This window comes from Rhinatrema bivittatum, chromosome 7 (assembly GCF_901001135.1).
Source record: "Rhinatrema bivittatum chromosome 7, aRhiBiv1.1, whole genome shotgun sequence".
Classification (NCBI taxonomy): Eukaryota; Metazoa; Chordata; class Amphibia; order Gymnophiona; family Rhinatrematidae; genus Rhinatrema; species Rhinatrema bivittatum.
The window spans coordinates 191,697,303-191,723,302 of NC_042621.1; the positions used below are offsets into that span (position 1 = coordinate 191,697,303).

Here is a 26,000-nt window from a genome sequence, read left to right on the forward strand (position 1 = left end):
TCGGTGCCAGGAAAAATAGTGGAAAGTGTTCTAAGCATCAAAATCACAGAACATATAGAAAGACATGGTTTAATGGAACAAAGTCAGCTTGGCTTTACTCAAGGCAAGCCTTGCCTCACAAATCTGCTTCACTTTTTGGAAGGAGTTAAACTTGTGGATAAAGGTGAACCGGTAGATGTAGTGTACTTGGATTTTTAGAAGGTGTTTGATAAAGTTCCTCATGAGAGGCTTCTAGGAAAAGTAAAAAGTCATGGGATAGGTGGCGATGTCCTTTCGTGGATTACAAACTGGCTAAAAGACAGGAAACAGAAAGTAGGATTAAATGGACAATTTTCTCAGCGGAAGGGAGTGGCCAGTGGAGTGCCTCAGGGATCTGTATTGGGACCCTTACTTTTCAATATATTTATAAATGATCTGGAAAGAAATACGACGAGTGAGGTAATCAAATTTGCAGACGATACAAAATTGTTCAGAATAGTTAAATCACAAGCAGATTGTGATAAATTGCAGGAAGACCTTGTGAGACTGGAAAATTGGGCATCCAAATGGCAGATGAAATTTAATGTGAATAAGTGCAAGGTGATGCATATAGGGAAAAATAACCCATGCTATAGTTACACAATGTTAGGTTCCATATATTGGGTGCTACCACCCAAGAAAGAGATCTAGGTGTCATAATGGCTAACACATTGAAATTGTTGGTTTAGTGTGCTGCAGCAGTCAAAAAAGCAAACAGAATGTTGGGAATTATTAGAAAGGGAATGGTGAATAAAACGGAAAATGTCATAATGTCTCTATCACTCCATGGTGAGACCCTACCTTGAATACTGTGTACAATTCTGGTCGCTGTATCTCAAAAAAGATATAATTGTGATGGAGAAGGTACAGAGAAGGGCGACCAAAATGATAAAGGGAATGGAACAGCTCCACTATGAGGAAAGACTAAAGAGGTTAGGACTTTTCAGCTTGGAGAAGAGACGGCTGAGGGGGGATATGATAGAGGTGTTTAAAATCATGAGCAGTCTAGAATGGGTAGATGTGAATATGTTATTTATTCTTTCGGATAATAGAAAGACTAGGGGGCACTCCATGAAGTTAGTATGTGGCACATTTAAAACTAATCTGAGAAAGTTCTTTTTCACTCAATGCACAATTAAACTCTGGAATTTGTTGCCAGAGGATGTGGTTAGTGCAGTTAGTATAGCTGTGTTTAAAAAAGAATTGGATAATTTCTTGGAGGAGAAGTCCATTACCTGCTATTAAGTTGACTTAGAAAATAGCCACGGTTATTACTAGCAACGGTAACATGAAATAGACTTAGTTTTTGGGTACTTGCCAGGTTCTTATGGCCTGGCCACTGTTGGAAACAGGTTGCTGGGCTTGATGGACCTTTGGTCTGACCCAGTATGGCATGTTCTTATGTAGGATGTTAGTCCTCATAGATGGGTGACATCATCAGATGGAGCCCTGTCATAGAACACTTTTGTCAAAGTTTCTAGAACTTTGACTGGCACACTGAGCATGCCCTGCATGCTACCAACCCCATGGCCACATGGGGTCCCCCTTCAGTCTCGTTTCATAGCAGAAAAGTATGAGAGAAAATTAAACACAACAAAATGTAGGCAACCCCCAACTCTGGGGGTGACCGGCGGGTTTTGTGAAGGCCAACATCCTGTTATCCTGGGAGAACACCTGTTACAGGTAAGCAACTCTGCTTTCTCCCAGGACAAGCAAGATGGTAGTCCTCACAGATGGATGAATAGCAAGCTGCAGGCTGCTCCCAGAATACCCTGGTCCAACAGTTACCCAATACATGCAACAAGCACAACAGGGGTGCTGTTGGCAACAACGGGGCAGCCTGAATATTAGATTTAGTCCTAGGTAGGAAGAGTTGGGTTCTTACACTGGAAACAAATTATGGAGAACAGACTGGCCAAAGACGCTATCCTGTCAACCATCCTTTTCCAGGCAGTAATGGGCTGCGAAAGTCTGGAGGGAGCTCCACGTCGCGGCTCTACAGATTTCAGCAATAGGGACTGCCCAGAAGAGTGCCACTGACACTACCATGGCCCTCACTGAGTGCGCTTTCATTTGTCCCTCGAGCGGAAGGCCTGCTTGCTTGCTGGTAGCAGAAAGCAATACAGTCTGTCAACCAGTTAGACAGGATCTGCCTGCCCACCACAACTCAGAGTCTATTTTTGTCAAAGGAGACAAAGAATTGGATGGACTGCCTATGGGCTGCGGTGTGGTCTAAATAAAAGGTGAGGGCATGCTTGCAGTACAAGGTATGCAGAACCCGCTCACCTGGATGGGAGTGTGGTCTCGGGAAAAAAGGTGGGCAACACGATGGACTGATTTAGGTGGAAGTCAGTCATTACCTTCGGCAGGAACTTAGGGTGCGTGCGGAGCACCACCGTCGTGGAATAACCTCGTGTAAGGCGGATAGGTCACCAAGGCCTGCAGCTCACTGACTCTGCGAGCAGAAGTAACTGCCACTAGGAAGAAGACCTTCCAGGTGAGGTGTTTGAACTTGCAGGAGTACAAGGGCTCAAACAGAGGTCACATGAGCCACGTCAGCACTATGTTGAGGTCCCAAGCTACAACAGGGGGACATAGTAGAGGCTTTAGTTGTAGTTGTACAGACACTGGAGGGTTGCAGGTGGCGCAGCCTGCCCTGATCCTGCGTGATTAGGTCAAGCGATGTGCCCAGGCGAATGGGCTCCTGGACAGAGAGGTTGCGGAGAATGGGGAACCAGACCTGGACACAGCCAATGCAGGGCTATGAGGATCATGGAGCCTCAATCCTGCTGTAGCTTCACGAGAGACTTGCCTATTAGCAGAATCAAAGGGTACGCATATAGGAGGCCTCCGCTCTAGGAGCGGGTGAAGGCATCCACGGCTGGTCTCGTTTGGATCCCGTGTAGGGAGCAGAATTGGTCCACCTTGTGGCTCTGCGAGGACACAGATCTACGTTCGGCTGACCCCACCAGAGGAAGATTCTGCCCGCTACACAGGGGTTCAGGGACCACTCGTGGGACTGGAATGTCCAGCTGAGTCGGTCCGCTACTACATTGTCGGTGCTTGCCAGGTAAATGGCCCGCAGGAGCATGGAACGCGACAGGGCCTAGGCCTAAACCTGCGCCACCTCTTGGCAGAGGAGATAAGAGCCTGTGCTCCCTGTTTATTCACGTACCACATGGCTACCTGGTTGTCCATCTGGATCAAGACGACTTTGTTGGACAGGTAGTCCTGGAATGCATAGAGGGCATCCAGGAAGTTTATCTGACAGACTGCCTCTGTTCTCGACCATAGCCCTTGTGTTTGTAGACCATCGACTTGGACTCCCCAGCCTAGGTTGGAGGCATCAGTGGTCAAAGTTACCTGAGCAGCCAGGGGGCTGAAAAGGAAGTCCCTTGCTCAAGTTGGATTCCTGTGCCCACCAGGTGAGCGAGAGCTGGAGTGGGTCGGTTATCTGGACCATTGCTGAGAGTTTGAGTGGCTTGGTGCCACAGACTGCAGGATTGATTGCGTGACCCCTCATGGCTAGGTGGGCCATTGGGGTAACATGCACTGACATGTAGCCCAGCAACTGCAGGAGCAGGTGGGCGAAGACCATCCACCGGTGATGGATGAATATGGCCAGCCCAATCAGGGTGGCTATGCGTTCGCTGGGGAGGAAAGCCTTGGCCACCATGGTGTCCAGGTATGCTCTGATTAAGGTCAGTTGCTGAGATGGAGTCAACTGGGATTTTGGGTAGCTCAAGAGGAAACCCAGTGACTGGAGGAGGCTTAACGTCACGTTGAGGGACTGAAGAGCTCCCTCTTTCAACGGGCTCTTGATAAGCCAATCGTCCAGATATGGGAACACATGCACCCGGCGTAAATGTGCTCCCACCACTGCCAGGCACTTTGTTAAGACTCAGGGTGCAAAGGCCAGCCCGAAGGGGAGAACCTTGTACTGGAAATGTCGGCAGCCTATGACTAGGCACAGATATTTGCGATGAGGTGGAAAAATCGCAATGTGTGCGCAACCGTCCTGGAGATCCAGAGAGCAGAGCCATTCCCCTTGATTCAAAGGTGGAAATAGGGTGCCCAGGGATACCATTCTGAATCATTCTCTGTGAAGGAACCTGTTAAAGGCTCGAAGATAAAGGATAGGGACAGAGGCCGCCTGTTCTCTTTGGTATAAGAAAATACCAGGCGTAGAACCCTTGTACCCGTTGAGCCCTGGGATCCGATTCCACGGCTCTGGACCAGAGCAGTGCCGAGAGTTCTAATTCGAGGGTCATTACGTGTTCTACAAGGCTCCACACCAGAGAGGGCGGGGAGACTGGAGGAATAGTGAAGAGATTCAGGCGATAACCGTAGGCTACGATGGATAGTAACCATCTGTCAGTGGTAATTGGAAACCAATTGTTGATGAAGTGGCAGAGACTACCTCCTACAAGTGGGTCAGACGGTGCAGGCAGAGGGGACTTGTTTCGACTCTCTGGATGCCAGTCAAAAGCCAGATGCAGGACCAGGCTGGGGAGTTGGTTGAGCTCTAGATGCTCTTTGTTGGCTAGGATGGCCTCTTTGGGAGGACCGAGCTGTACGAGCATGGGAGGCCAGAGGGTAGTATCTCTGTTTGTAAAACTGCTTCCTGGTATCCCTACGTGGACCTCTATGGGTCACTGTGGAGGCATCAGAGGTGGTAGTTGATAGCTGATGCAGGGTCTCATGCTGATCCTTGAGGTGGGCTACTGCATCTCTATCTTGTCCCCAAACAGGTTGTTTTCTGCTGTACAGGGGAGGTAGGCCAGTTTTTCTTGGACCTCTGGACAAAGGTCTGAGGGGCTTTTAGCCAGGCCCAGCATCTGGCACTAATGCCTGCTGTTGAGACTCTTGACACTGTTTCAAAGTCATAGGCCGCTCTCACCTTGTGTTTTTCAGCCTCCAATCCTTTTTGGAGGATGGATTTTAGGCCCTTCAGAAATTGCTGTGGCAGGGTCTCCGTGAACTCCTGGACCTGTTTCCAGAGGTTCCTGTGATTCTGATTCACTGCTATGTGAATGATAAGCATGGAACCCTGGAAGACCCTTCGACCTAGGGCGTCTAATGCTCTCTGGTCTTTTCCTGGAGGGGCAGAGGAGTGAAGGCGGGTCCTCTTGGCCTTTTTCTGGGCTGATTCAACCACCACTGACTGGTATGGCAACTGGCTCTTCTGAAAACCTAGGGCCTGTTGAACCAGGTAGGTGGCATCGGTCTTCCTATTGACTGGAGGCACAATACCTGGATGTTCCCAGAGACTGTGAAGGTGGTCTAGAAGAACCTCATGCACCGGGACAGCTGTCACCTCCTTAGACGCATCCACAAACTGTAAGACCTCCAACATCTTGTGGTGGGCATCCTCTTCCGTGGAAAGTTGGAAGGGAATGGTTAAAACCATCTCCCTAACAAAAACTTGCGAAGGAGAGATCCTCTGGAGGGGAGTGCCATCTCTCTTCTGGAGGGAAAGGCTCTGACAGAAGGTCCTCTGAGGCCTCCGAGGAATGCACAGAAGAAGCATCCCCCCATGCATCATAGGGGGCCTCTTCCTCACCAGCAAAGTGCCCGGGTCGAGGAGGGAGGCTAAAACTCAGGGTACGGGGTGTGGCCTCCAATGGTCGGTAAAGTTGAACTGACAGCAGTGGTACCGGCACTGAGGGCACCGGGACCTGTGAGGACTTCGGGGCACCGGAAGGTCCAATGGCCCAGGGACAGGATCCAGCAATGGTGGTTCCACCCATGGAGATGGGCGAGGAGCCGCATCTTCCTCCTCTGAGGTGCTATGAATCGGGATCGAGACGGGAGGAGGCATCAGTGGTTGGCAGGGCATGGAGGGGCCCGCTGGCACGAGCTGCATTGGTAAGGCACCGAGCAGCACATCCGCCTGTCCAGGAGAAGCGCCAATATACAGGGTGCCAGTTCCAATGCTGGCATGGGGGCTGGCGACTGTGGTGCCTGGAGGCCCCGAAGGGCATTAAGCACTGCCTGTTGGACATGGTCCAACTCCTCTCAAAACGAGGATGCAGAAGACACCGACCCTGGAGAAGGAGGCAGGCTGGGCATCACTGGAGTGTCTACTGGGGTCCACAGAGGCTCGGTGCCTGGCACCAATAACTGGAGGGAGGGGGGGGTGGAACACCCTGGGCTCCCGGGTCCAGAGGAGGATGGAGCCTCCTCTCCCTGGGGCCTCTTTGGAGGGGGTTCGGCCAAGGCCAATGCCCCTACTGTGTATGTGCCTGCACCGGACGGTGACAAACGTCTGAGCTGGTGTTTACGCTTCCCATGGTGCTCGGCCCGGTCCTTCTCCGGCACAGAGGACAATGATGCCGAAGTCTTTGATTGACTCGATGCCGGTGAGGGGCAGTCTCCTGCTCCTCTGTCTTCTCAGCGGGGCAGGTCCCGAGTCAGTTTGATCGCCACGACTCAATGCACCTGGCACTAGAGTAGATAGAGCAGATTGCATGGAACCAAGCAAGTGCTTCATCTTGTCCAGGCAGGCGTGCCAGCTATTGGAGGTCATCTGAGCACAGCTGGGACACAGACGGACATCATGGGAAGGCCCGAGACACAGGACGCAGACATAGTGAGGATCCGTTATGGACAAGGTCCACGGACATTCCGGGCACTTCTGAAAACTGGTCGCCATGATAAAAAGAGGCGGCATGCGGTCAGTCACTGGGAGGTGGACATATGGTACTGCAGACAGCAGACACAAAAGTTTCTTCCTAACCATTTTATTCTCCAAAGAGTATAAATGGCACATCACCATAATTTTATAATGCATATTTTAGAGCAAGATTTCACAGTACAAACTGTTTTACATAAATCATTTATAGAAACAAGCTCTCTCAATATTAGGCATAATGTCTGCTATATCAACTATAACATTTTTTTTTTAATTCTTTACTAACACATTATACATGGTATTCACCAGGATTATTGCCCTGCTTCATACAGAACTTTGGAGAAAAAGTAGGGAAAATTATAATAAGCCTGTGTAATACAGACTTGTCACATTAAGTATACCTGCGATTGTCACACCACTGATAGAGCTGTGAGACAACCTTTGGTAACACTTGATGAACAACCCAATTTGATACTAGTGATTTAATTGATGGGATATTTATTTTATCTAATGTTTTTTTATATACCGATAACCGTTTGCACATCGTACGGTTTACAAGGAACAAGCGGACGGCCATAGGAATCGGCGCAACCGTTACATGAAACGCTTGGGATAATATTAGAAAGCAACTTGAAAACGAATAGATTTAACAGTTGATAGTATATGATTTAACGTGATGAATAACATTTGATAAAATATGTGAAAGGATAAATGTAAATTAGGACAAAAGATGCAAACTATAATATGCATAATTATCTACAAGGATAATATAATCTGAATTTTACAAAAAGAGGAAGGTGGAGAGGATATATGAAATCACAGCTAGCAAACCGAGAACTACTGCTCAAAACTATATAGTACATAGAACTCTAAACTGGGACGTGTGCACTGCACTCAAAATTCCATCCATGTCTCATGCCTTCTATATTTGGCAACCTGCCAGATCAGTACTGTGCCAAATCAGTATACTTGGCAGAACACGTTTGCTAACATTTTCTCTCCTCCCCCCAAGTCCTTAAAGCATACTATTTGCTTCCTCTATATATATATATATATATAATCTCTTCCAAGAACAAGAAGTTCCACCCAGATCTAAAGGAACCTACGTTTCAGGATGCGTGCTTGTGCATTGTCCATGCATATGAATGAATCTAGAAAAAAAAAATCTACATCTCTCAGAGATGTGCAAGCCATAGAAATTTGTATTGGCACATTTTTTCATGTCTGTGGTGGTGGGGGGTACATTTGTAAATACAGTTTACATTTTGTTTAATGTTTTTTTTAGGTTCTGTTTCTTTCCCTAAAACAAACATTAACAAAAGAACCTCCACCCTGAAAAAAATAAAATGAAACTGGATCTTCACAAGGTCCTTCAAATCCTATCCCCTTCCAGCCCACCCATATGGGCTGGGCAGAGTCCATCTGGGGCCTCGCAAAGACCCTTCAATCCCTCTCTCATCTCTCCCTGAGTTTCTCTGATGCCCCCTTTCCCTGACAAATTTGTCAGGATGAGGACCTCCCTGACTCCCTGCTACACTTTAACATCTATTTGTTACCTTTATGCCAACTACTTTCTGGATTAGTTGTTATGCACTACATATATGTAGATGTACAACTTTTAGCTCCTATTAAGGATTCAATAGAAAATACTCTGAATTTGGTTGACATTTATTTCTCAGCAATTCAACAATTTAGACATATGAAATTGATGTTAAATCATCAAAAAACTGAAACTATATTAAATAGAAAATTATCAAAGCCAATTTACCTTAACATAGACTCTATACAAATTGAACTGATCTGTAATGCCCGAGATTTGGGAGTAATATTGATAGTGAGCTTAGCATGAAGAAATATATTAATCATAAAATCAGAGACTGCTACAATAAATTACACATTTTAAAGCATCTAAAGCCGCTCCCGAATTATGAAGATTTTCATACGGTTCTGCAAACATTGATTTTCTCAAATTTGGACAATTGTAATGCTCTACTTGGCTTACCTGCAAGCACAATAAGGCCTTTGCAATTACTACAAAATGCCACCGCTAGAGTCCTGACAGGCACCAGGAAGTTTGATCCTGTCACACAAACATTACTTTCATTACACTGGCTTCCAGTCAAATTTAGAGTTGATTTCAAGGTTCTGTTTAGTGCACAAAATCATTAACATTGAAATCCGAATGGCTTAATATAGCTTTACATCTGTATACTCCCCAAAGAAATCTTAGATCCGCTAATAAAAGCTTTTTAATGATCCCTTCAGTGCAAAGTGCCCAGCTGAGTGAGATTAGAGAGCGCGCTATATCTATTGCCAGACCTAATCATGGAACTCTAACCAGAGATTTAAGGTTACAAAGATTTTCTGGCTTCTAAAAAAAAAAAAAACCAACACAAAAAAAAACTAAACTAAAAACCCACAAAACTTGAAAACATGGCTTTTTCATCAGGCCTTTGTAGGGTCGATTTAAGGCAATACTTTATTTTAATTTTATGATTTGGGGGGGGGGGTGTTACTATTAATTTTATGAATTTTGTATTAGACCTATTTTCTCCCTTAATGTATTAATATTTATTTATACTGATTGTTTTTTTTATTTTGATGTTACTTCTTTGTAAACAGTTATGACTGTCACAGAATGATGGTATAAAAATATAATAAACTTACTCATTCCATGAGGATCTTGGAAAAACAATTGGGCAGTAGCAATCCCCTACTTGCTCTTGTCCTACTATAATGCTTTTAAAAATGGTAACAGACGGAGGCAGGTACCAAAGTGATGTCACTTTGGCGCCAATCTCTGGGCTGCCTGGCACCATGTTGTATGGCGGTCACTTTGGTGCCAGCCCTGTGGTAGGAAAGGAGTGAGTACGGATTGCACCAGACCCTTTTTCCAGGACCCCCATGGAAGGGGTATATGGGGGCTGTAGCAGCCCTGGCTAGGCTTGGCTGAAACCAGTCAGGTAGATCTGGGCCTCTAACTTTCTTTTGGGGCTAGGGAGCAAACCGGAAAGGCCTGGGGAGGCTCAGGAGAAGCCATTTAAAGAGGGGAAAAAAACCATTGCTAAAAAAATTTGAAGATTTTTGGGTATTCTTGTGCACAGCCTTTTTTTGGTTCAGATGTGCATTTGTTTTAAACAAATGCATGTCTACTGTTGAGAGACTAATGTCCCTCTGACATTTTGAAAATCTGGTGTAGAATATGAAAAAAAAAATATTAGAGACATGCACAAAGAGTGATCTTATAAGCCTCATTTCCCTTTCAAAATCAGAATACAATTATCTTACATACTCTGGACAATGCTAAAATCAAGTATTGCTCTTTCACAAATATGCACTAGTCAGCAACAGGCCAATACTTATACTAAAGTCATTCCCTAAACATGATTCTTTGTAATAACTAGTCAAGTGGAAGAAAACTTTGAAACTACTAGGAGGTTGTGTATGATAGCTCACTGATGAAAAATGAATGGGAAGGAGACAGGCTACAGAAAAGGATTTTGTTTAAAGCTTTCAATTAGTTTCTAATTCTGAATTATAAAACTGACAATTTTCAATTGGAATACTCAAACTCATCATAAAATTAAACTTCTTTGGTTATAAATCAACCATTGTTAATGCATACATATATTCAAGAATTACTGTGCAATACTCTACAGCAATCAAACCCAGCATCCCATCTCAAACAGTGGCCAATCCAGGTCACAAATACCCAACAGATGCCAAAGAATGGAGTCAATCTATTTTTTTGCTCATAATTAGGGGATAAGCAGTGACTTTCCCAAGTTTTCATGGCTAATAATGATTTATAGATTCTTTCTCCAGGAACTTTTCTAAATCCTTTTTTAAACCTAGCTCCTCTAACTGCTATATGCTACCTGTTAGTTTCATGGAATGTGCCCTACTCCTAGTATTATTGGAAAGGATAAATAACTGTTTCCTGTTTATCTGTTCTACCCCACTCAAGATTTTATAGACCTATTATCATATTTCCTCTTAGCTCTTTCTCCAAACTGAAGAGCCTTAACCTGTTTAGCCTTTCCTCACAGAGGAGCCATTCCATCCGCATTATTTTGGTCACCCTTCTCTCCACATTCTCTAATTATATCATATCTTCTTTTTAATTGGGGCAACCAGAAGTGCACACACTGCTCAAAGTGCAATCACACCATGGATCAATACAGAGGCATTCTGATATTCTTAGCTTAAATCCTAACAGCTCCAATGGGCTTTTATGCAGCTACAAAGTTGTTTGCATTCTCACTCCCTTTGGTAGTGGAATCCTGTTCCTTTACAGTTTAACTCCAAATCAATTGGCTTCAATGTCTTGCCATCATTTCCTATGTAATGTACTTTAACTGTCACCCTTTGTTTAGTGCCCTGATCAAAAATATGAATGTAAATAAGTAGTCCAAAAATAATTATATTTCTTATTACAATGGCTTCAATGTCTCAACTTTGTAAATTAAAGTTTTCACAAAGATGAAATGAGATTCTACTTACCGTCAAGTCGCTTGCTTATCTGTTCTTTTGCAAATTTGCTCATCCAACATCTTCTGAGTGTTTCAACATCAATTTTTTTTTCATGTTTTTCTTTATTTTCCACATTAATGGATCCATTATCCTTCATGCATTCCATTTTCACTAATTGTTCAGTATCACCTTCCAAGTTTTCTGTAGTAGTGTGCATACTCAGTTCATGCGATTTTTCAACCATACACCTTCCATTTGATTCTAAGACATGATCAAAATTCTCCAAGTTGCCCACAGTATTTTCGGGAAGCTGATCTACTACTGAAGAGTCATGTACTGTGATTCTGTCATGAGAATTAGAATCTTCTGAAATGTTTAGAGGTGTAGGTGGTAACTCAATTGGCTGCAATTCCACCTCTCTATGTGTTCGTGGGGGTTTTTCTGTGATTTCAGTAAGCTTTATTAAATTATAGCAAAGCTGTGTATATTCACTTCCCAACCTATGACACAACTCATTAATAATAACATCACAGTCTCCAAGAAGCTCTACATCAAAGTGCAGATGAGGTAAAGGCTCTCTATTAATTAAGATCTGAGGCACTTCATGAGGGATGGAACCTATAAATAAGAAAAATGATACATGAAATTAAAGGTAAAAGAATAGATTTAAGTGTGTCTTCTCATATTGCTTCAGATTACCTTAAAAAGAAAAAGAAAGGCCAGGAGGCACTTTAAATCATAGATTCAAAAACCACCACCACCTCACAAACTTATCCTTAGTAAATGATGAAGTAATTCACAAAACAATAATCCTACAATGCAGAGGCAGGCTGGGAGCATAAGAGCTGAAAAAAATAACACTTCGCAAAACAAACAGTTATAGATGTATAGTGCTTCTTCATTGCTCTCTGTATCCTCAGTGTGTTAGAAATATTTTAAAGAAAAAGGTTTTGAAACTCTTTACTTCTATGATTTGATACTACTGTGAGCCTGAACTTAGAGATTAGGATAGTGGGTGGCACAGGGTCAAAACCGGTAAAGGGAAATGCCCTTAATGATACCAAGTCTGCCTTTCCCACAAGCCTCTGCCTCACCTTCTCTTTCTTGAAGAGGTGCTGCTGTGCTAGGCAGCTCTGACCCTGGTTTCTATAGCATAGGCAATGACATTCAGTTTGAGCACTGGGACCAAGAGTCAGCATGTGCTCACAATCCCTCTGGCTGGCAGAATCCTTCACCACTTCCCTTCAGGCTTCCTATTTGGGGTAAGAAATCTGTACTAAAGGAAGAAGAAGAGCCTGCCATGAGGACTGAGTGCACACTAGCTCACAGTGCATTGCTCATGCTGTTAGCAATAGGTACAGAGGCTGACATGCTTTGCTGACCCAGGCAGTGCACTCGTGCTGCCTTATAATAGTGTTAGCCTTGCATAGATTCATACTGCATCTGGCAGGGAACCCTGACAGTCTCAGCCCACATAGTCTCTGAAGTACTATGCTAAAAAATGTTTGTAGACTGTACAATCTTAAAAACTACTGAATTCTATAAAATGCTACTATACACTCACAAAAGGAGATCATCATCAAAACTGATCTTTGAGTCAACTATTTTGTAAGCTAGGGTGAGGTAACATAGAACAAAATTTCATCTTTGTGAGACTTCCCTCATTCCAAATGATGTCAAATCTTCACCAAGGTATAATGTGCTGTTCGTACATCTCACTCTACATGCAAAACTGGCCTTTAAACCACCAACACCTCACCTTGACCTATTAGATGGCCCTCCTAAAGAGATATAAATATGTGCACACAGTGAGGCCCTCCCCAAAGGCTCTCTCTCTCCCCCTCTCCTCTCCCAAGCCCAGAAATAGCCAAAATGCAATTCCAAGTTATCATGAATTGCGTTATGGCCATTTCAGGCATATTGCACAGCCTAATGCCAGGAAAAAAGGTGTAGTTATTTATGGCATTAAAACCGTGCGATAGCATGTGTTTTGCTATCACAGGGTGCATTACAGCCCCTCATTTTACTAAATCCTGCCCAAACTCCTCCCTGATCCCGCCCCTCCAAAAAATTTGCATTCACGCCGTGAGTTATTGTTCATAATGCATGCGTTAACGCATTAACGCCATAATGCATTTTTATGAATGACCTCTATATGTTTTGGAACAAAGTCTGTGGCTACTTTTTACTTGCTGACTTTGCACCAATTTTCAAAAGCGAAAGTACATGCTTACTTTAAAAGCAGGTACAGTCTGTGGGTGCAGAAGTACCCACTAGCCCCAAATTTTCAAAAGGAAGAAACTCTGCAAGGAGTTTCCCTTTTAAAATGAGTCATGCAATCTCCCCCATCACCTTTTTAAGAGATAATGGGCCATATTTACTAAAATACATAACACTAGTGTACACTGCTTATCAACAGACCCCATTAATCTCAGTGAGGTCAATTTACTAACAATGCACATTAATGCAAGTTAATAAATATATCCTATTTTGAAAAATTTCAACTGATAACATTTAACAATGTTTGTCTTCCTGACATATCCTAACTTACAGAAAAAACGAGAGTCATTTACTTACTTGGGATCAGTGCTACTGGCCTTACTTTTAGGGAAGACCCAATGACAATAAGAAGATCCACCTCATCTTTGTCATACTTCATAGCTCGGTGAAATTGTTCTGGTAAGTTTTCACCAAAGAAAACAATCTCTGGTTTCATTATGGCCAATGGTTCATCAGTAGGACACCTAGGACATCGAGGAACCACCTGTATAATAAGGAACAACATTTAATGTTTTTGTTTAGATTTGAATGTTTTTTCAGTTTAAATTTAAAAAAAACCAAAAAACAACCAAAACACAGAAATATCTAAGCACAACCATGGATATTAGAACATACTGATCAATTGCCTCAGTTCTTCTCTCTCGTATAGGATTCCTAATCTCAAGCACTCTCTTTCCTCCTTGTAACCTTTTTCTCTATTTCCAGCACAATTTTCAAAAGCTAAAGCAGCATAGTGGAACAAGTAGTACAGCACTAGCACAGTGGTCCATGACACACCACAATAATGTAGCTTAATGCAAAAAAGGAAGCCATGCCAAAAATTGATGGTGTGGGGTAGGCTGGGGCATACAGCAGGCATTTACATTTTTTCAATGGTTCTGTCCCTCCTGCCCCCAAGGGGTTGGGGGGGGGGGGGGAAGAAATAATCCATGGCATGATTAAAAGCTACAAGTTCTTTTCTCTCTTTTTTTTTTTTTAAACCTCTTCCAGTTAAAAACACCCATCAGTGTGAATCATGGATTAGGTTCACAGATTGGAACCAGGTCTGTGTACAACCTACACCTGACCAGCAGATATCACAGTTGTGGTATGGCTGAGACTATACCTTCAGGAGACTAAGAAGGCTGCTTGTATAGTATCTCCAGGACCTGAATATATGAGAAGCAGGAGCTAGATGCAGCACTCAAAGCCAGGGCTCAACAGAATCATGTAGAAGACATCAGCCTGACCCAACCAAAATGATCCCCGTTACCAGCTGTAATTGGAGATTCACTTAAACAGATGCCACTAGCTAGTTACAACTAAATTTTTATATTATTTACATTCCAAACAGTTTATTGTTCAGAGAGCACATTTATTTTTGTCCTCACTACACACCAAATCCGCAAAGGGGAAACAAATACACTTCATTGTGTAGTTGTTCTTCAGTAAGACCACCTTTTTCTTGCATTTTTGTACCACTGAAATAAATCTAAATTATCTTTAGCTAGTGTAAGGTTGTTTGTGGTAACAATTCTGTAATGAGTAGATGGTCATCTATGGTAATCTAAGTGTAACTGTGGCAGATTTCCCTTTTAAAATCAGGCCTCTGCTTACAAAGCTTTCAATTGTTTTAAATATTATAAAACTCAAAACTTGGGAAAGATAATCCCAACATTTACCTGATTAAAAATGTCTCCTCTGACAGCTTCACAGTCAACCTTGTACTTACAAATCAGGCAAGAGGCTGTTGCAAAGGAACCTAAAAAAAGAAATACAGATTAAGCTTTTGCAGGCCTTAAAAAAAAAAAAAACAAAAACAAAAAAAACACCACAATCAGGTTGTAGGATACAACAAAAACAATTAAATCTCATGTCAATGGTGAAACATTAGTTACTATGAAGAAATGACATTAGCTTTAGCTTCATGTATATGCCCATTGACGACCTTAGATATTTTGCCATTACAAATAGGAGAAATATCTTTCTAAGAAGTGTCCTTACTATTACTGTGATGGACACATACCCTGCACTGAAAGACCATAAAGAGAGCAAGGGGTTAAACAAGAGTGAGACCAAGGAGTGCAATAAGCCAATGCCAGTAAGAAGCATGCTAATCACAATGACTGAGTTCCATTACATGGAGTGAAATTCTGGGAAGTGGTTGACCACTAGCTTCAAGTACATCAAACAGAAGTATCAAGGAGTTTATGTATAACAGCTTATGAAGGGGTGAATCTAAAGCTAAGAAGTTTATCATGAACACTATCTCTACAAGTAAAACATTCCAAGGGAAGACTGTCAAGTTCCAACTGATTCTAAAGACCAGAAAGAGGTTTATTTGGGGCTAGATGGAAAAGATTAGGTTGTTCATTCAGATCCATCCACACAATAGGCATCTGAGGGACATTCTTCTTCTGATCATTGTGCTGTTGTGCATAATCAATGCATTTGCAATCTTTTAAGATTCTTGGTTCTCTCGTTTCCATTAAGTTTTAGTTACATCATAAAACAGATTACCACTCAGCTGGGACAGTATGTATTACAGTGCCCTTGCCCCAAAATTTTGTCAGCAAGACACTGATCTTTAAACATTAGGCTATCCGAGTATAACAGCTATCAAGAATATATATTTGATCATGCCTTCAGTGACCCACTGTTTAGAATTTGAGAATGTTTTTATAGACCTACTGTTCTTTAGAATTCTGCAAGTCTTACCCCACTGGCATAGTGGTGATGCATCTAAAAGATTGTTCCAGCTGGAACAATATTGGATCCATCAACTACAGTCATTAGAACCTCTTAGTTTGAGCTCCACACAACATCTGTTTTTCTAGATATCATGTGAGCTTCATGGACACTGGTTTCTGACATTTGGAGAACTTTATACTTACCTGAATTTCCTTTCCTTTAGTCCAGCTACACCAGTCCAGAAAGATTGGTTATATTCCCCTTACAGCAGATGGTGGCAGATGACATGGCACTTTCTGTGCATTCACTATTTACTTGTGTTGCAGGAAAATTGAAACCAGTATTCCCATGAAAAAGCAGTTTATTAAATTTAACAAAATTTTAATCTAAGGCTATTTTTGAAATAATCTAAAGTAGAAAAAAGAAATTGCAGATCTGCTATTGATTTGTAAACTTTCATTAAATTGTCTATGATACTTGAAGACTAGAGGGTTGCCAATGTAATGCCAATTTTTAAAAAGGGATCAAGGGGTGATCCAGGAAACTACAGACCAGCATACCAGGCAAAATGGTAGAAACTATCATAAAAGAACAAAATTACTGAACATATTGATAAGCATGTTTTAATGGGACAAAGCCAAAACGGATTTAGCCAAGGGAAGTCTTGTCTCAATCTGCTACTTTTTATTGAGGACGTAAACAAACATATGGATAAAGGTGAGCCAGTTGATATAGCGTATCTGGATTTTCGGAAAGCATTAGACAAGAGACTTCTTAGGAAATTAAAAAGTTGTGGGATGGGGGCAGTGTTGGGAATTGGGTAAGAGAAAACAGAGAATAGGGCTAAATGGTACATTTTCTCAATGGAGAAAGGTGCATAGGAGTACCCCAGGGATCTTTTTTGGGATTACTGCTTTTTAACATATTTATAAATGACCTGTAATTGGGAACGAGAGGTGATCAAATTTGCCAATGACATACAATCACATTCTATGTCAGCATTAATAATTTAGGTCAACATCACAACAGTTAAATGTTTTTGTTCATATTCGTACATATTCTTAATCAACATGACAGCAGATAAAAAATGTACAAATATGAAGTATATAAGTCGGCATTCCAGCAGCCGTAGATTCTAATTCTACTACCTATACACTTTATCTCATTCATTATTTATTGCTCACTTCACTACCATAATCTTTTGTACTGAAGTTGAAGTTATCAGAATATTGGTATTTTATGTTAAATCTTAAGCTTTTCTAAAGAGCCATGTTCTCAGTTCATGTCTGAAATTCTGTTATCTGGCAAAATGACAAATGGCAAATGAAACTTAATGTGGACAAGTGCAGTGATACACTTAGGGAAGAGTAACCCAAATTATAGCTACACAATGCAAGGTTCCACATTAGGAGTCACTATTCAGGAAAATGATATAGGTGTTATCATTGATAACATGTTGAAATATTTCTGTTGTGGATCAACAGCCAAGAAAGCAAAAAGAATTCTAGAAATTATTAGGAAAAGAATGGAGAATAAAAACAGAATAACATAATGCCTCTGTATTGCTCTATGGTGTGACCTCATCTTGAGCAGTGGCAAAACTAAATTATGTGGCAGTGGGGTGGATATTACCTTTGGCACAACCATTCCATGGTACACTCCCACCCACCCCCAACAATACCCCCATTCACTTCCTCTCTTCACCCTCTGGATCCCTTCACTCAAAACTAGTAAAACCATTCTAATAAGAATATGTCCAATGAGCTGATGAATAGAATATCCAATAATGAAGAGCTCATACAAAATTCTAAACAGCAATAAAATATTTAAAAATGGCAGACACATCAGACACCCAATAATTAAAACTAATAAGGATGGAACAATTCTCCACTCTCTACAACTGAAATCTTTTCATTTCCAGTCACCCTGGGCTTGTTTTGGATTAGTGAGGCAGCACAAAATTTCTTCTCACTCACACACACATACACCTCAGAAAGAATCCCATTGACAAACAAACACACAACCCAGGGGGAGAGAGAAGGGATGTTTGTTGGGGGAAGTAGAGAAGCCCTACATATAGAAAACTTCCCATACCAAGACAGCACCAACTGCCAGCACTGAATCTTCCTTTTGAAAAGGCAACATTGCAAATATTCCACCTGGCCCTAAAACACCAATGCACCTCCTATTAGGAAAACAGAACAAGCCAGGTTGCTATAGATCCCTATAAAGAAACTACATGCTAGCAGAATACCTCACCTTGGTCAGATAGAACACAGACCCTCACCAAATACAATAAAAAGACTGCAAAGTATAAATAAAAATATGTAGACAAATTTGAAATGGATAAGCAAGTTTGCTTACCTTAAATGGTGTTTCCATAGATAGCAGGATGAATTAGCCATGCTGTCATGGGATCTGTCAATCAGGTCCAGGAGGCGGAGCTTGTCAAAGCAGAAATCAGAGCTTTGCTCTCTGCGGCTGCGCGTGTATTCCCGCACAGGAAAGTAACGGAATCTCCTCAGTCTGTGATTAAGCCTTAGTGTAGTCGAAAACTTGGTGACTGCCAGGGAGGAGGGGTGGGTCAGCATGGCTAATTCATCCGATCTGCGGAAACACCATTTACGGTAAGCAAACTTGCTTTTTCCTGTCGATAGCAGGGCTGAATTAGCCATGCTGTCATATGAGTCCTAAGCTCCCGATCACGTTGTTTTGATATATATGTTTGTAAGTGATCTTTGACAGTGTGGCAGTCACCGTGGACAGAAGGATAGAAATTGCAGGATTGCTAGCCCTAATTTCGCATCCGTGGCTGCTTCTTGATAAAGGCAGTAGGGAGATGTGAAGGTATGGAGCCTTGATCATGTAGCTGCCTTGCAAATGTCTATGGGTTGCACATTCCTTAGGTGTGCCAATGAGGCTGCTACTGCTCTGAGTTGGTGAGATTTCAGCTGTGAATGTAGTTTTAGTTTCTGTTTAAGGTAACAGAATTTGATGCACTGTGCTATCCAGCTGGAGATGGTGTGTTTAGCCACTGGTAATCCAGGTGCCTTTGGGTCAAAGGAGACAAAGTTGAGAAACACAGGAGTCCGAGTTTGTCCTTTCTTTGTAGTATGCTAAAGTTCTTTTACAATCTAGTGTGTGCAGTAGTTTTTCCCTAGCATTTGCATGAGGTTTAGGGAAAAAGGTGGGTAATTCCATGGTCTGATTGAGGTGAAATTGGGAAACCACTTTTGGAAAGAAGGATGGGCGAGTTCGGAGAACTACCTTTTGGTGATGAAATTGTAAATATGGAGAATAACGGACCAAGGCCTGTAATTCACTAACTCTTCGTGCCAATGTTACTGCAACCAAGAATACCACTTTCCATGTGAGGTATTTAATATGTGCAGAGTCCATGGGTTCAAATGGGGAAAGCATGAGCTGTTCTAGAACTATGTTGAGGTTCCAAGGAACTGGAGGCTTAGAGATCGGAGGACAAATGTGAGTTAGCCCCTTAATGAAGCGAGATAGTAAGGGGTGATTGGATATAGGAATATTGTTAACTGGTCTGTGATATGTCCCTATGGCACCGAGATGAACTCTGATGGATGATGTTGCTAGACCAGCTGCATATAGTGTATGAAGATAATCAATGAGCAATTCAGGTGAGCAGTCCAATGGTGGAACACCTTTGGAAGTGTACCAGGTAGAGTAACTTTTCCATTTATAGCTGTAATTTTTTCTTGTGGAGAGAGTTTCCTGGATTCTAACAAGATAAATTGTGCAGAGGTGGAAACTCTCTGTTCTGTTAGAAGGAGCCTCTCAATCTACACGCTGTCAAGTAGAGAGATGAGTGTAGTGGGTGTAGAAGCGTCCCTTGATCTTGGCAGAGAAGATCCTGGCGATTTGATAATCGAATTGGATCCATGATGGATAGTTGGAGAAGGAAACTGTACCACGGTTGCCTCGGCCAAGCCGGGGCTATGAGTATCAGTTGAGCTTTGTCTGCTATGCATTTCTGAATTGTCCTTGTTATGAGTGGTATGGGAGGAAAGGCGTATAGGAGGCCCGTCGTCCACGGGATGAGGAAGGCATCTTGAGCGATCCTGAATTGGCTTGGTCTTATCGAGCAGAATTTGGAAACTTGAGCATTGATCTCTGTTGCAAAGAGATCTATCGAAGGTGTCCCCTACTGCACCAATATGTCTTGGGCTATTTCTGTATTGAGTGCCCATTCGTGAGGATGAAAGATGCGGCTTAGCTTGTCCGCTCTTGTGTTTGCAACTCCTGGTAGGTAAGTTGCCTGGAGATGTATGCAATTTCAGTGAGCATGTTCGAAGATTGTCAAGGTCTCCTTGCAAAGGGACCATGAACCGGACCCTCCTTGTTTGTTGATGTAAAACATCGTGACTTGGTTGTCCGTGTAGATCATGACCCTGCATCCTTTCAGGTGGTCTTGGAACACTCGTAATGCATTGCGAATCGCTCCGAGTTCCAGTAAATTTGCAGGTTCTGTTCCGAGATTGTCCATAACCCTTGTGTTTCATAAATCTGGAGGTGTGCACCCCAGCCCTTGCGAGACGCATCTGTGGTTAATACTGTGTTGTGAGGAGGGGAACTGAACAATGCTCCCTTGGATAGGGTGGAGTTTAGGAGCCACCATGTTATATCTTTCCTCATCTCTGTGTCAATGGTTGTGAGTGCTGTTTCCATTGACGTTTCAAGCCCCATTGCAGGCGTCTCATGTGTAGCCTGGTGTTGGGAACCATGAAATTTGCCGCTGCCATGTGGCCGAGGACTACTAAAACCTGTCTCGCTGAAGGTCTTTGAGTATGGTTCAAGGTATGTAACAGAAGACGGAATTGTGATATTCTGTCGCTTGGTAGGTATGCCCTGTTGCACGTAGTGTCCAGACATGCTCCTATGAACTGTAACTGTTGTGTTGGTTGTAGGTGTGATTTCTGAAAATTGATCACCAATCCTAATTCTTGTAAGAATTGTATCACTCGATGGAGGTGCTCGAGTAAGATGTTTGGAGTTGGGGCGATTATGCGCCAATTGTCCAGATATGGAAAATGATTATACCTTGTTGTCTGAGATGAGCCACCACCACCACCATGCATTTGGTGAACACCCTGGGTGCAGTCGATAGTCCAAAGGGGAGAACTTTGTATTGGTAGTGTTGATGCCTGTAGCGAATGCATAGGTAACGCCACGAGGATGGATGGATTGGAACGTGTGTGTAAGCATCCTTGAGGTCTATGGAACACATCCAATCATTGGTTTGAATCAGAGAAGGATTGATTTCAAGGATACCATTTTGAATTTCTCTTTGGTGAGAAATTTGTTCAATTCCCTTAGGTCTAGGATGGGGCAAAGGCCACAGACTTCTTGGGTATGAGGAAGTATGGGGAATAAAATCCTAAAGATTGGGTCCCTGGGTAAATTTGTCGAATTGCTTGTTTGCGAAGCAAAGCAATTTCTTCCCCCAGTTGTGGTTCGAAGTTGTGAATCTTGAAAGTGGAAAGATGAGGTAATATGGGTTTTGTGACAAATTGGAGTTGGTAGCCGTGACGTACTATCTCCAAAACCCATTGATCGGATGTTATTCTCTCCCAAGCTGTCAGGCAGGAATGAATCCTGCCGGGTGGTGCTTGATGTTGTGGTGGTGGCTGGGAAACTAAAAAGATGAAGTCACTTTCACTGCAGTAGCCGGTTGTTGTGCCTGCTGTCTCTGATTATGTGGTTTACCTCTATGTTGGTTTGAGGTATTCTGTTGTGGAGCAGGACGCTGGTAAGCAGGGTAAGTCTGTGTACAAAAGGACTGGTAAGATCTGTAGGGTCTCCTGCCATAGGATTGCCTACGATTAGATCCAATATAACGATGTGTGGTCGAATAGTTAGGATGTGATGTTAATGATTGTATTGCTGGAGCTTCCTCCTTTAGTTTACCCACTGTGTCTTGAAATCGTTCTCTGAACAGGATATCTCCTGTACATGGGAGGTTCGTTAGTTTCTCGTGCAAACCTTCACATATAGAACTTGAGCGTAACCATGCTAGTCTGCGGGCTACAATGGCTGTTACCGATGCCCTAGACAATGTTTCATATGCTTCATAGATTGACCTCAAAAGGTGTCGAGAAGACTCTTCCAAGTCATGAAGAGGCGGAGGTATCTGATCCGCAGTCGAGGAAAGCATACCTTTTATAGCTTGTATGCACTCATATAGGTATTGTACCATGTAGAATTGATGGTGCATAATTCGGGCATTCAACATTGAATTATGATATATTTTCCTCCCAAACTCATCCAAATATTTGTTGTCTTTGCCTGGTGGGTATGAGGAATGTGACTGTTTTCTTAAATCTTTGCATCGCTGACTCTACTACAATTGAAGCATGAGGTAATTGTGGTACAGAGTACAGTGATGTTTTCCTCATATGGAATTTTATGTCCGTTTTTCTGGAAACCGCTACGATAGCGCAAGGTGTTTCCCAGGATTTCTGTAAGACTGAATGCAGGAGCTCTTGTGGTGGAAGAAATGTTGGTTCCCCTGGAGTGTCAAAAATTTTTTAGGAGACCAAGGGTTTCTGACCTAGGGTCTATATCTTTTTGGACCTTTAGATACAGTATTGTACCCAATTTTTCCAGAAATTTTGGGTATGTAAGGTCTTCTGGAGGGGAAAACGGCTCCTGAGGTTGTTCCTGCGGATCCGATGGGAATCCCGTAGATGATGGGGATGTTTGCAGTGAGGGAGAATCAAATGATGTATCCTGTTTATAATTTGGTGAAGCTGGTCGGTTTGCTATGGGAGATGTCTGAGGCTCCACCGACTGTTCTCTATTATTCTGCGTCTTATGTTCCGGAGAACTGTCAGCAGCAATATTAGTCATTTTGAATGATGACTGAAGAGTTTCATAAAAACCTGCTAAGGATTGGGACAATTGAAAAAATGCCTCTTTTGTACGAGGGGGCATTATTGTACGATCATCTGGTTCTTGTGATCCACATGCTTTATGGTGCATTGTTGTGTTCTGAGGTAAAGTAGTGTATACTTTATGGTCTTTCTGTTTTTTGTCGCATATTATGTCCCTCGAATCCTCTGAAGCTGTAGAAGCTGTAGAGGAAGTAACTTGTATTACCTCTCTGTCAGGCCAATGCAGTAAAGTGCGGCCATGGTTACCCTGCTTCTAACCCGCTTTCTACTCACAATTTGGCTGCATTAGTCCAACCTACGATTCACTATCCCTTTTAACCCATCCTTACCGCTTCTTTAAATCAACGGGTAACCCTTTCCGCCCGCATGTATATGAGATGTAAATGATCGGATTAGCTATTCCCTCCCATTCAGTAATGTGCGCCCCGACTATCGCCTTTTTAACCTGCAGTTTAGCAGCGTCTTTAACCTGCTAAATTACTGCCTACCCTTACCCCTGCGTTAGAGGCAGGGGTAAGGGTAGAATCGAACTTTCCCCCAGCCCCCGCTCACCTGTCCTAGCCACGTCCATGGATGCCAGTCTCCGGGGCAGCCCCAGTCCTCTCTCCCCTCCTCCTGAAGAAACTTTAACCAAAAGAAAACCTAAAAACCTAAAATCCCCTCCTCCCGAAGCAAGGCGCAGGGCGAAAAGCGACTCGACATGTAAAGTATTGTTAACTTTCTAAGTTAACTTTGGTTACACTTATTCACAATACTTTACATGTTGAGTTGCTTTTCGCCCTGCGCCTTGCTTCGGGAGGAGGGTATTTTAGGTTTTCTTTTGGTTAAATTTGGGATCCACTTCCTGGTACCTGTCATTTCAAATGTCATTTGAAATGACAGGTACCAGCACACCCAGGATACCGTATTACTCACATGAACTCTGACTCAAGTCAGGTCTCTCCCTCTCTTCTTTGACTGTTGACAGAAGTCCCGAGGGCCTGTACTACTCTGTGGCTGCTAGTGGGATAGGATCCACCAGGGATGACAGAGAGGTAGGGGGCCAGGGTGAATCATCCAGAAAGAGGTGCCCTACCCATTATTGAAGGACAACAGGAGTTCCCTTCCTCAAGATTGAGAATGCACTCTCCCAAAAGACACCATGTCGTCTTTTCCCTTTCTCCAAGATACCTCATACAGCCTCCCCCCATGAACCCCTCAAATAATCTCTCTATAGTCTATGCCCCCCCCCCCCTCAAATACCCCATGAAGCCTCTTCCCTTCCAACCAAGATCCTATCAACAAGCACTCTCTCTTTCTGAGGCACTAAGACCCCAGGAAACACTTCCTTCTGTCTCCTTAACCCTCCCAAGCACCTTGTTCATGGTGACAGTCATCTCTTCCCATCTATGGTTGATTCCTCTGCACTGCATAAGAAAATACAAGTAAATGGCACTGCCCCTTCCTCTGTGCCAGCAGACGCATGCTAATGACACTTCCTGCTGATGTGTAGCAAATGCTGCTTGGGGCTATTGGAGTCCTTCCTGTAGTGCAAGGAGATTTCTGCTGTGGGAGCACAAAAGCATGGAATCTGGCATAATTGCCCCAGTTTACCACTACTCCACATTCCCTTCTTCCACACCCCCCCTTAGGATGACCCTGGTCTTCATTGGCTGTCAGCTTCTTTTTGGTCCTGGGGTTATTCGCTTTTTGACTGCCAGCATATTGGGTTCTGTCGGTGTGGATGAGGGTCTCCCTCTCCTGTCACCTGGGGCAGACCCCCCATAGTACACAACAGATCGTGAGTATTGTATGCAGTTCTGACGACATCATCTCAACAAAGATATAGCAGAATTAAAAAGAGTACAGCAAAGGGTGACCAAAATGATAAAGATTTAACGATTCCCTTATGAATAAAGGCTAAAAAAGTTTGGACTTCACCTTGGAGAACAGACAGCTGAGGGGAGATCTGATAGAGGTCTATATGTAGTGGAGTGGAAAGAGTAAATGTGAATCTGTTTACTCTTTCAAAAAGTAGAGAGACACAATGAAGTTACTAAATGGTACAATTAAAACTAATAAGAACAAATTTTTTTTTTATTCAATGCATAATTAAGCTCTGGAATTCATTGCCAGAGGATATGGTGAAAGTTATTATGCAGCTGCATTTAAAAAAGGTGAGAAAAAGTCCATAAAACACTATTAAGGTGGAGCTGCAGAAATCCACTGCTTATTCCTGGGATAAATATCATAGAATCTATCTACCTTTTGGGATCCTGACAGGGTCTTGTGACCAGGTTGGCCACTATTGGAAACAGGATACTGGGCTTGAAGCTTTGGTCTGACCTAGTATAGCAAATCTTAAGTTTACTTTAAGTAAACTTTAGTAATGCCAAATCATGATTTGTTTTTTGGGGTTTTTTGGTGCTAGATAAAAACCTGCAATCAATAAACTTTTACCTCCCCAGGTGAGTTTCTGGACTGGTGTAGCAGAACTAAACGAAAGGAAATTGTCAGGTAAGTATACATTTCTTCTTCCTTTCTCACCCTGCTATATGAGCCCAGAATGACTGGGAACTATTAAAGCCCAATTATTCTGGGTGGGATGATGTTAAACCCACTCTGAGAATGCTTGCTTCAAAAGCAGTGTCTTCTGTCATGAGGGCCTTCAATATATAATGATTTGTGAAAGAATGTAAAGATCACTAAGTTGCAGCTCTACAAAATGTTTACAGGATGTGCAGCCACTGCTTTTGCCCAAGAGAAAAACTGCGTTCTTGTTGAATGGGCTCTGATAATTTCTGGAGCTATCATTTCCTTAGTCTATCTTCCTAATGTTTTTTTTGATGCCGAGTCACCTTTACGTAGTCCTCCAAATAAAATGGTTTATCAGATTCACAAACTTATTTTGTAACTTCTAGAGAAATAAGACTGATTTAAGTAAAACTTGAAATCACTTTCAGTAAAAATGAAGAAACTAGATGAATTATTGAATCTTAAGTAAAGTTTAAAAATGGATCCCTGCA

General features: G+C 42.7%; 1 protein-coding gene across 5 annotated transcripts in view; it reads right to left on the reverse strand.

The window, feature by feature from the left end:
• The window catches only part of SIRT1 (sirtuin 1), a 94,795-nt gene that overhangs the window by 18,075 nt on the left and 50,720 nt on the right, over nucleotides 1-26,000 (reverse strand). For all 5 annotated transcript variants that reach the window (XM_029609704.1, XM_029609709.1, XM_029609708.1 and 2 more), the window contains exons 6-8: nucleotides 15,067-15,146; nucleotides 13,703-13,889; nucleotides 11,156-11,743 (exon numbers count right to left, since the gene is read on the reverse strand). In XM_029609704.1, coding sequence (XP_029465564.1) covers nucleotides 11,156-11,743; nucleotides 13,703-13,889; nucleotides 15,067-15,146 — 855 coding nt within the window. The remainder of the gene's footprint in view (nucleotides 1-11,155; nucleotides 11,744-13,702; nucleotides 13,890-15,066; nucleotides 15,147-26,000) is intronic.